Source organism: Euphorbia lathyris, chromosome 5, assembly GCF_963576675.1.
Source record: "Euphorbia lathyris chromosome 5, ddEupLath1.1, whole genome shotgun sequence".
NCBI classification, from domain to species: domain Eukaryota; kingdom Viridiplantae; phylum Streptophyta; class Magnoliopsida; order Malpighiales; family Euphorbiaceae; genus Euphorbia; species Euphorbia lathyris.
Genome location: NC_088914.1, coordinates 65,624,373 through 65,636,798, shown reverse-complemented (window position 1 = coordinate 65,636,798; position 12,426 = coordinate 65,624,373). Strand labels below are relative to the sequence as shown.

The 12,426-nt window shown below is 37.2% G+C and overlaps 1 protein-coding gene across 2 annotated transcripts; it reads right to left on the bottom strand.

Annotated features, from left to right (window-relative positions):
- Positions 1–1,734: 1,734 nt before the first annotated feature.
- LOC136231025 (uncharacterized protein At4g37920) lies at positions 1,735–5,930 on the bottom strand. Of its 2 annotated transcripts, XM_066020254.1 has the most exons (7): positions 5,533–5,930; positions 5,174–5,448; positions 4,778–4,943; positions 3,289–3,533; positions 2,556–2,743; positions 2,246–2,460; positions 1,735–2,179 (listed from the first exon to the last, which is right to left on the bottom strand). In XM_066020254.1, the coding sequence occupies exons 1-6, from the start codon at positions 5,726–5,728 to the stop codon at positions 2,250–2,252; spliced, it is 1,281 nt and encodes a 426-aa protein (XP_065876326.1). In that variant the 5' UTR covers positions 5,729–5,930; the 3' UTR covers positions 1,735–2,179; positions 2,246–2,249. The 2 variants fall into 2 exon arrangements, with proteins under 2 accessions (XP_065876326.1, XP_065876325.1); XM_066020253.1 differs by having other exon boundaries at positions 1,735–2,460; positions 5,533–5,929.
- Between the last annotated feature and the right edge of the window lie 6,496 nt (positions 5,931–12,426).

The following is a 12,426-nucleotide window of genomic DNA, read 5'->3' as shown; positions in this document are numbered from 1 at the left end:
GCACCCGCAAATCCTCAATGGTCTCGCGACAAACTAGGCTTCCCGACCTGTCCCTCTTTGGTAACAAACGGGGGGTTGGGACAGGTGGCAGAATCAACTTCTTAGGGTCAAAACCTAGACCCTCGTCGGTTGTATTCGCCAGGTGGAGGAAGTCAGCGGGGTGGGAATCAGACCCATGAGAACTGGTTGAAACTTCATCAACCATCTCATCAACTTCATGAGAAACCTCGCAGACGTAGCTCTCATCGAACGGTGCGAAGTCAAGGTCGGGGTTCGACATGTTGAGGAAAAGAAATAAACAGAAGTAAAAAGTCGAACGAGGTACAAATTATGAAGAGGAAAACTTACATGGGAAAGACAACACAGAGAAATGACGGAAATAAGAGGTCAACGCCGGAAAAGATGACGCCGGAAAAGAAATAACGAAAGAGGAAAAATTCACAAGTTTTTGAATTTTGAATAGACAAGCAAAAACGAAGCGTCCCCTATGAACAGACCCTAAAGGGCTCTTGTATCAAACTAAAGGGGAGGCATGTGATGACCCGCGAGGCTAAACCGGGTCATATTCATTTCGCAGGCCCAGCCCATACTTAGACCTATGGTCTAAGATCGGATGGGACCCGAATAAAGGAAGCGGGCGCAGCGAGTAACCGCCCCGAATGGGACCCGAATAAGCGGAAACGGGTGAAGCGAGTAACCGCCCCGAATTCCTAAACGGAGCATCAAGACTCCCACTCAGAACCACGTTCGTTGCCATGAAAGCCACGAAAGGGACATGGCCTAAAAAGGGGGAACCGCCCTCAGAACGTGGCCCACTAAGGAGTAACCGCCCTCGGCGGTTACCTAAAAAACACCTATAAAAGGCCTTAAGAACGAGGGGAAAAGGTACGCTCACAATTTTCCCCGCAATACTATTGTCAAATTACCAACCTTCTTACAAAAACTGACTTGATCGTCGGAGAGTTTTCCCGGAGATCCTGTCTCCGGTTCTGTTTTGCAGGTAACTCTGGCAGAGAATATCAAATCGGATCCGGCAAGTTATCAGTATGCTATTATGGAAACGACTGATCTGAAGGTATGCTATTGATCGAATTTGACACGTGATATTTGAAAAGTCAGACTTCAAACGTGTCCCTTACACCAGTCAATTCTAACATTCGAGAATGAAAATGAAAGAGTGAGAAATACCACTTTTATGGAGTTAAAGGGAGTAAATAGGACATTCGATGAATTGAGAGGATAATTGGACAAATTGAGGGAGTAAGAAATACCACTTTTATAAAGTTAAGAAGGTAAATAGGACATTCGATGAATTGATGGGATAAAATGGCCAATTTAGACAAGTTAATGGGTTGGGGGAGTATTAGGCCAATAAAAAATACAAATAAACATTAAAATATTTTATTATTCAATGATTTATGGGACTATAGTAGCAATTTTAAAAGTTGTTAGCACTAGAGCATTTTTTAAGTTGCAAAAAATGAGGTAGATGAGAGAAAAAATAAAATATTATATTTTTGGATGACGTGTGTTTTGATAACTTTTGAAGTTACTTGTATTGGAAATGCTATAAATGGGCTAGACAGGCTCTCTTGAAGCTAGCTCTGGCCTTATTAATTATGCAAGTTACAAATGAGAGAGATAAGCCTATTTCTAGTGAAAGTTTTACAAAAATGAAGAGTCATTATACCCCTAATCATCATATGCGTATATTAATACCATTAATGCGTACAGTTATCTGTAAACACCCATTAAATATGTAGAAAGAACAAAAATGTTTCAAGTTAGAACAAAAATGTTTCAAGCTAATTATATTGTAGAAAGAACTCCTATAGATACTAATGCTATCCAACCCAAATCAAATTTACTGCCACTAAATTCTACCAATGGTTCAAAATTTGCCATAAATATGTAGCACAATCTGGGTCAATATCGATACATGGCTTAGGGGATTTGCGGCATGTCATATTTTTCCCCCACATCAGATGTTGCTCAACTCCAAGAGAAAAGAGCAAAAAAGGCCTCAGTATATGTGATTTCTCACTTGAAAAACATTGGATTTCCGACACACACGATCGAAGAATTGAGAATTCCTATCATTTGCTCTTTAAAAATAGGAAGACGCAGAAAATCCTCGAGTTGTCAGCTTGAGTTTGCCAACTCAATGCATCATCTTAAGCTTTACATTTCAATATCAGAAAGGTCAGAGAACAATATATTTGAATCAACGAAATCCATAAAATACCTCATCAGTCTTCGGATTTGGTTTCCCCTTCTGGTTGAGTTCGAAATGTTGTTTTATCTAGGTATTCCTCTTCAATGGTTTCTTTTAGGATGAATAGTCTTTGTATAATAATAGGTTTAGCCATCTGCTTCACTGCCCTCAAGTCAGTGTCTTCCACATTGAGATGGTATGCATCAAGCATGATCTTAATCCACTTGTGCAATTCCTTTGGAGTACTGGACCATAGATAAAGAGGTAGCGAAACAAAGTTATAACAGCAAACATAACACCAGAATCTCCACAATTATTGAGGGATTAGAAGCTTGCTTACGTGTATAATGCATAAGGGTCCTTGGCTTCATGTTCATCGCCAGGGCAGAAAGCTGTTGCTAATGCTGCAAATCTCTCTTCAGGATCTTCAATATTTAGCAAATGCTTAAGCAGCTTTATTTCTTTTGGGGCAATGCTTCTAAGGCTGCTCTTTGTAGCTTTGTATAGCCGATACATTATCTCTTTCACCTGAAAAATCAAATATCCCATGTAAATTATTTGAGAACAGCAAAACCAGTGTAATTATTTGGGTGGATCTGGTGTCCTTGTTTGTATGAAATCATTTTGACCTTTAGATGCTTATGGTTTTTACAGATTGAAATATCTACCTCAGTTCCATTAAAATAAGTGAAACATAAACAAAGAGAATGTTTAGAAACTAATCCTCCAGAGACTATATAGCAAAACTCCAGCAATGCAGTTTGAACCACATTTCATCAAATAAAACTTTGATAGATAATCAGATAACGGAACTAACTCATCTCCAATATATCAAAATTTGGAAGCAAATAAATGATATAAACTTGGTATTTTATTTTCACAATTTTTTCTAATCTATGCAAGATTTGGAACTGAACACAGTATTCTGTTGAACATCATCAAGCTTCAACAATTCTACAGTGACAGATGTGCTATGGTGCAAGTCTACTGCAAAGAAGAATAGACTTAGAGCTTTACCAGTGATTACCTATATGGGAAACTTATAAAGATATACCAAAAGTATCCTTTAATACCTCGTTTTTCATAGTGGTTGAATCTTTTGCTGCTGCCCAAGCACTATTTATCAATAAAATTAATGAAGAATCAAGTTCCTTTGCCTTGGCTAGGCTTTTGATTTTGTCACATGCCACATCCACTGAAGGGGAGTTAAGGATGTCATCAAATTTGGCCTGTGCAGTGTCCAAAGTCTCCACATTCTCCAGTGTTCTGTCAAAAGCGCTAATGGCAGATAAACACCTAGTACCTAGCCGGGCTATTGCTGTTCAAAAAACAAATACATAAGTGTAATGTTTGTCATGGTGCTGTACTTGGAATCTTCTATCATCTATTGTAGCAAAAAGTCTCTCTTCTTCAATCAAACTAATTATGAACCACAATACCTTAATACACTAAAATGACAAGCAGTAAAACATCTTATTTGGGCATGAAGAGAGTCCCTTTGATTTTAGTCATACAATTGATGAACCACACTAGAGGGCGAGCCTTGGCGTAACGGTAAACGTTGTTGTCGTGTGACTGAGAGGTCACGGGTTCGAGTCTTAGGAGCGGCCTCTTGCCAAAAATATTGGTAGGGGAAGGCTTGCCCCCAGTACACTTGTGGTGGGACCCCTCCCCGGACCCTCGCTTAAGCGGGGACGCGTAATGCACCGGGCCGCCCTTTTTTTTTTTTAATTGATGAACCACACTAACTGTAGAATTGCAAGTTCAAGGTATTTCACTATCCTTCAGATATCAAACATATAAGATAGCATTATCTACTTTGGTATGACAAAACCTTTTTATTTCAATCTTACTTGCGATGAACTATGCTATACTGTCAATATGTCACTATTCAAAGTACTTGTTTTTTTTTTTTTTTTTTTTGCCAACGAGGGTTGGTCCGAGTGGTAAGGAGTTGAATCTCTACTTGTCAGGGTTCCCTTATTGGTAGGTAATCTGTAAATTCCATTTTAAATCATCATCGAGGTCTGTGGTTTGCCCTGACCTTGTGAATGGGTAGGCATACCCTTAACTAAACTTTTATTTACCAAAAGAAAAGTATTTGTTTTTTAGTATCCTTAACAGAACAAATGTTTCGGGTAAAATCACTTCTATTGTATTATGACAAAATCTGCTAATTTGATCAAGTCAGATATAACAGAATACATACTGCTAGCCTTTAATTGAGGGCTCTTATTATCCTTAAGATAACAAAGCACTTGGACATACCAATATAAGCATTACCTCGGATTTCCTTGAATTATGCAGGTTCAATCTAAAATGTTACCTTTAGTTATCACCAATGACAGTCTAATAGAGAAAGCTCAATATTATACCAACTATTGTACATGGTAACCTAACATTCACCAAAACATTACCAAATTAAGGTGTCTTATTTGACAAGGGTAACCCAAATAATTTAGCCAAAAGCAGCATCAGCACAAACCAAGTGATCTAGAGTTGCAAAATAATCACAATCTAACAAGTATAAATAGTAAAGATTCAAAATGGTCAAGAAATTACCATCACGGTCGTCCAAAGAATCATATGTTTCTGAAAGAATTGATAGGTAACGAAAGAACTCCCCTGTAAAGTCTTTCCGCCGCTTTGTAACTATTGCAATGAGGTCTGTTGGGCTATCTTGAATTTCCTTGAGAAGTTCACTGTGTTTTTCCATTTCTTCATCAATCTGCAATGCTCATTCCTGAGTAGACAGAACCACAAGGAGTTCTAAACGCAAAAATTGAATCTATACCCCATAATGAAACTCCCTAATTTGATTATTCTCATTTCTTAGAGAGCAAAAGCACATGATATACCATTCAAAATCTCCTATATTTTGTTTTCTAAACTTCCTACCAAAAGATGGACTAATTGCAAAAAAAGAAGAGGAAAGAAAGAAAGGCATGGGAACCATACCCTCTTCACTTTGGCGGCAAGTGAACTATATTTCTCCTTAGAAGTTGGATCAGTCTCCATAGTAGCCCGCGAGTGGCACCTAGCGTAAAATCTTTCGCTATACTTTTTCCACTCCTCCCTCAATACTAGATACTTTCTCCATTCTCTGACTCTAGGCTTCTCAATTAGGAAGAAATCAATCATTTTATCACAAAATTGGGTCATAGTATAGCCTTCTGCAACTTCCACCTCTTGTTCATCCGCTTCAACATTCGCTACGTTATTTGCTTGAGAAACTGAATAAACCCATAGAGCATCTTAATCTTATCTATAAGCAGAGAAAATACTCGAGAGTGAAATTGAAAGAGGCTGATACTTACCGGTGCTGAAGTTTCGCCCCTTTGATCTAGTTTTGAGTGCCTTTGAAGGGAAGTAGAAAGAGGGGAACTTCAAAATCGTAGGGTGAAAATTTTCATTGCAAGAGAAGAAAGCGGAACCGGAGGTTGCGGTGGTGAAAATCGAGAAATGAGTTCGGAAGGTTAATAACTCGAACAAGTGAAGGCTGGAAGTAGCCATGGGTTTCCCTTCAGCTTTGCTGCAACTGTATCCTCAGTCTTCTGCTGCAGAAACTACGAAGTAGCTAATGCAGTAACGGAGGGGAATTGGGATAACACCATATACGACGTCACATCATACAAATTACCACGTCGCACCATATATAAATCTTTTCTGATATCCCTAAAATCATGTTTCTTCGTCCATTCTCTCCCCCCTAAATCCTAGGACGAGTTCTTATATGGTCTTCCCGTCATTTGGGCACCTCCCATTCGCATTTACATATGTGTATTATGATCCTACGTAATAATTAATTAAAATAGTAGTATCTCTTGTAATTTACATGGTTTCATGTTATGCGTGTTCAAATAGATTCAGATCCTTTCCTATTTACCCAAAATATAGAAGATGTTCTATTAACTTAATCTACACCTTGAATTAAAATTGAAAGGTTCAGATTAAGATAATTAATTAATTTTTAATCTATTAACTTAATCTACACCTTGAATTAAAATTGAAAGGTTCAGATTAAGATAATTAATTAATTTTTAATCTTAAAAGTAAAAAAAAAATAACAGCTCACTGTAAAAACAAAATAATAAACTTAGAAAATGTATTGCTATATATCTTAACTTTTTTTCATTCCACCGCACCCATTTTATATTTATGCCTTCCTCATTTATTTTTTTCTAAAACTCAAATTTATTTTTCTCTCTTTCTCTCCCAAGCCTAAAAACCCGAATTTGACGAAAATGGACCCGAGCATTCCCGAAGACCATGATTTCGAACACGAGGTAATCTTACGATCTAAATCTAAATTAAAAATTCGTTTTTTATTTTTTGATTTTTTTTAGAGAATAAGCCTAAACGGGCGGCGCATGCCGCTCGTCCGCAGGCCGAACGGATGAACTACCTGTTTGGCCTGCGGACGAGCGGCATGCGCCGCTTGTTCCACCTGCGGAACGAGCAGCGCGCGCCGCCCGTTCCACCTGCAGAACGGGCCGCACGCTGCGCTTGTTCCGCCGTGGGAGGGCAGAGTGACATGCCCCTTCCAACCGACGGTGGAACGGGCAGGCTGCCCGTTTAGGCCAATTTTGGCCCTTTTTTGCTTTTTAACGGACAGTCTGCCCGTTTAGCCTATACAAGGCTCGAACAAGCTCGAAATTTTAATTTTTAACGGGCAGGCTGCCCGAATAAGCCCCAAATTTATATTTTTAATTTTTACGCATATTGTTAATACCTATTATGCACCTGAATGACATTTTTTTAATTTTTGCGCGTATTATTAATACCTATTATACATTTTTTATATATTCAGGTACCGTTAGAAGATTGGCAACTCGACAGCATTGATTACAGTTCCTGTTTTATAATGGACACCGTTTTCCCTTCGTGTGAAGATGCTGTTAATTGGGCAAAACAGGTAGCTATTCGAATTGGGTTTGAGATTATAATATATTCGCATAGACATGGTGGAAAGCAAAAGCAATTGAGATATTCACGGGGTGAACGCTACAGAGGGAGAACAGATAATGCAGGGTTAATACGAAAAACTAAAACTAACCGTGCAGATGTAAATTTAAGATTAAAGCCTATCAACGGTCAGACCTTACTGGTTGGGGGATAAAGGCTAAGGCTGGATTAACTGGTCAGCACAATCATTCGTTACGTGTGTATCTAGAGGGAAGTCGACAGATGAGCGGACTCAATACCGCATCTAAATTAATTGTTCGTGATATGAGTTCGGCTCAAGCAAAGCCTTGTGCTATTTTAACAGCCATTAAAGAAAAGCATCCCGAAGATAACCCAACAATTAAACAAGTCTACAACTATAGGGATAAGATGAGGAAGGATGGGTTCGAAGGTAGAGACTTGGCTAGTCAATTCTATCATATTGCTCTCGAGAACAAGTGTCACGTCCGGGTCTAAATTTCTAGAATTTATACCTTGATAGTAATATATATTACAATTAGTAGGTGGATGATTTTTATTTGGTGTCATGAGAAAAGTTTGGAGTTAATTCGATGGTTTTAGGTCTAATTAAAAGTTAGGATAATTTTTAAAAGATTATAGAAAGATGGAGGATCAAATATGATATTTATCAAATTTGGATATATATCTTACAAAGTTGAAGAGGTGGGCGATGTATATCTTTTCTTTTCTGCTGTTTTTTTTGTTTTCTGTCAATTCATCGTTCTTCGACCGTTTCTCCACCGTTTCTTTGATTTACGGATATTCGACCGTCCGAATCACTTGAAATTTAAAGTATAGTATCCTTATGCATAGATCTAAGTCCTAGCCGAAGATTTTTTGAGTTTCGGCAATGTTTGAAGGGAAATAGCTTAGACAGAATTTAGATTAGAATTGATCGGGTTTGTGGTTTTCAATTAATAGCCAAGGTAAGTAACTATCAACTATATTTTGAGTTTTATGTATATAGATATATATATATAATCAAAGAATTTTCAGAAATTAATATTTTAGGGTTATGCAAGAGTTTTGTAAATTAGGGTTTTTCATGATTTGGCTTTTTATTGTGAAATTACGGTTCAAATGAAGCTATTGATTATGCTTCTATGTGAATTTCAGATTTTATTTGATTATGTTGATTTAAGGCTTAATTTGGTTGATTTACATATATACATATATGTTTTTGGTTTTAATGTATATATATATATATTGAACAAAATGAATTTGATGATTTCTTACTAATTGTTTTTGGATTGAGAAATCTGTTGCGGTTAATGTTGTTATTATTTTGGATTGAAGTCCAAATATGATCTTTATGATACAAAAGGGCTAATTGAAGCCAAACGATTTATGGTTATGAAATAGTTTGGAATTTGATTGTGAAATGAAATTTAAGTACGTTATGATTTAATGATTTTATATCCATTGAGAGTTATCCGGATCGGTGGTTTTATATTTGAAGACCATGTTCAGTGAGGGACATGGCATGTGTACACAGTCTGAAGACCTATTGGGTATGGCAGCGAAGTGTTGGGTAAGACCATATGAGATAGGCAATGTTAAGAGACGTCTCGATTATATATGTGGTTATGTATTGATACTTAAGGGGAGAAACTTGATGATGGATTCAATGTTTTAAGTTCATTTGGATTATGTTTTCGGTTATGATTGATTTTGATATAAAGTTTTACGTTTGATTGAATACGAGTTGGTTTGATAAAACACTTATTTGATTACAAGTTGGTTTGATAAAACATTTATTTGATTACGAATTGGTTTGATGAAACGTTTATTTATTTTGATTCGTTTTGAGAAGATACATTATATATATATAAAGTTATATGAACTTAAGTTTTGAGTATATTTTATAAGGTTTTGATTAAATCCCTTAATAAATGTATATATATAGCTATGTTAAATAAAGTTGGTTTTTATAGCTGATAGTTTCTTACTGAGATTTCTGTCTCACGTTTTTAAATGTTTTAATGTTTTTAGGCGAGAAAGTACAGGATATAGAGCAGGTTACCGACCGGTTAGGCGAGGTTTGGAAGTTGGCTGCTTATTATTAGAATTATGGTTAGAAATTTGGTAGTTCAATTGTAATATAATGATATTTGGATAAATTGGAGACTTCTAAGTATTAATTATGATCTTTCTATTTCACGCCCGATGCCGATTGAGATCGTTTAAGGTCGGGTGTGACAACAAGTATGCTCATTATACGCAAGCTGATCCTCATTCTGGCGTGATTACACATGTGTTTATGGCACATCCAGAATCAGTAGATTTATTCAGGACCTATTACTGGTACATTGGCATTGATTCAACGTACAAAACCAACAAGTACAAAATGTCATTTGTTGAAATTGTTGGGATGACGCTGATGAGTGTCGAATTCACCAAAAATAAAATACCTACTATTGGAACTAGAAAACTGTAGTAAATGTGGAGTAGGGTCGAATCCACAGAGACTGGTCGAATTATAACTTTTTGAAACTAACAATTAAAAGTAAAGAGGGGGGTTTGGTTTGTGGAAGGAATTGAATATAAGATAACAAGTAAAAATTAAATATCAATAATTAAATAAATGAGAAATATGTATGAGAAAGATTCTAGCCAGAGGTTAGGTTCGAGTCTTGAATTGAACTAATTGATCATCGATCACAGAAAATATAAGTTTCAACCCTTCAAATAAATTAGCTATGGTCATTAAAAAGCATTAACAACCTATCTCTTCTTACCATTTAGATAATCAGGAAACGTTCACTAATTACCTATAATCAATCAAACAGTTCTAAACAAGCTTTAGAATTTAATTTGATTGAAAGCATTAAATATAAAAGAGATACTAACTCTACTCAACAATCACACAAGCGGGATTATTTAAAGCATATCAATCATCAATTCATAACATAAATTAAAAGCTTGTCCACAATTAATTATGTTATTGGCTACTTGCATAAGATGATTTAAACGATTACGTATTTAAACATCTAATTAGCAAAATGATTGCAAGTAAATAATCAAATCAAGGATTCAATTAAATCATGCAATACGAATAAGAACAGAATGAAAATCAATTACTTGAAATAGATGAAAAAGATTAAGTACAGAATGATCTCACAATTCCATTGTTCAAGACCTAAATCCTCTAGCTAGAAGTTGGAGTTTAGTTCCTCATGGAAGAGAGAATAAAACGCCAAAGATGAAGAAGCTTGAAGAAGAATCGATGTTGCTGAGAGAAAAAGGGTCGATGATGAAAGATGATGATCCCTATTCTCTGCTTGTCTTTTAAAACGTAAAATCCCCACTCTTCCCACTCTTCCCACCTTCCACGTTGTTCTCTCAGGAGAAAACTAAATAACCACCCATGGGCATGGGTTAGGACAAATCAGTTTTTTAGTGAATAATTTCCTTCTTCAGCATGGCCTAAGCCATGGACATGGGTTAGGACCTGACAGATTTCTCCAATTTCACTTTAAGCTCCATAAGATTAGCGTTTTAATCTCCAATTTGAATTGAATCTCCAAAAATACCTATAAAACACAAAACAAGATAAATACGCACTAATAAAGTAAAACTAACATTAAACTAAAGAGAATTAAGATATAAAGATGTACATAAATATGGACACATCAGACGCCTTGCAATAACAATTTCAAGATCGCATATGCCATCATTAAAGATGAGACTAAAGGAAGCTACCATTGGGTCCTGTAGCGACTGAGGGTTTTGATTGGGTTTGATCTCAACCCGACTGTTATCGTCAGTGATAGGGAGTTGGGGTTGTTGAAGCCAATCCTGGAGGTTTTCCCACATACAGCACACTTGCTATGCACCTGGCATATAAACAAGGATGTAGAAGATCGGATGTACAGAATTACGGGAGACAAATCATTTACCGGTAAATTCAAGAATGGAAAATGGAGAACAATAATTCAATGTTTATCCATTGCGGAGTACGAGCAAAATCTGAGCAAGATGAAGGATTCGATGAGCAGGTACCAAACTCTTATCTCGTACGTTGAGGAGACGTGGTTGGTGCATAAGGAGAAGTTTGTTGTTGCTTGGACGAAAGATTTCCTAGATTTTGGCAACACAACTTCGAGCGAACATACGAGTCTAAAGCAATGGCTCAATACATCCACATGATCCCTGGATACGGTATGGCAGAAGGTTCACAAGCAGATAGAATCCCATGCAACTAATATCAGGTATTTTTAATACGTTCTACTGGAAGATGTTTATATTCTTATCAGGTGATTCAGAATATCACTCGGGCCCAATAAGCCCAGCCGGCCCAAGGGCTAAGGAGCCAAAAGCCTCATAGGCCCAAGGCAACTCACTATAAATAAAACGAACCAAGAAAGGCAAAAGGATCGGTAACATACTCTCTATCTCATTTTCAATAGATTAACAATACTCTCGAGCAACTAACTATCTTGATCGTCAGAGTGTTTCCCAGGGACCGCTCCCCGCGCAGAGATGACCCCCAAGAAGCTCGACGCTCCACGAAGAGAGCTCGGATCACTGTTCCGCATAACCTAATTATTTGGTGCGGTGAATGTGGAATACAAGTGACCTCGGAGCCTCCAGCGAGATGAAAATGCCAACTGAGTCCGCTCCAACGGAAGTACCGGAAATCGAAACAACTAGTTCTATGACGAACATGGAACGGTCCACACCGGTCATCCCAATTTCCCCTAGAAACCTGGCACCACTGATGGAGGAGGTAAGCCCGGAAGAAGAGGAAACTTACAATACCACACAGCTCCTCAATGCGATACAAGGTTTTCAAACCACTCAAGCTGTTCATACGGCGGCTCAGATGAAGATCATAGAACAACAGAGAAGCTTGCAGGAGGAAAACACCAAAATCTGGCAATACCTCAAAGGAGCAGCGGAAACACAAAGAGAAGGCGTGTCCCCGGGGCAATCCTTAGGACCCGAGATACCCACGGGGAGAGGGGCTGGTGCCGCCACAGCCAGAGGAAGCGGCATACCACGGGAAGAGACTGTTGGAGTTTAGTGTCCTAAAGACAATTGTTTTAGGATATAAATATTAATGAATAAATTGTTTATTTAGTCATTTGTTTAATCAGATATATAGCATTAAAATGTAACTATATATAGAGGCACAAATCTTTCATAAAGAAAGTAATCCTAAGTTTATTTAAGTAGTTATAAAGTGTTCATACAAGCATGAAGTGAGACTATACTTTATAATAGACCAATATACTTAAAATCAA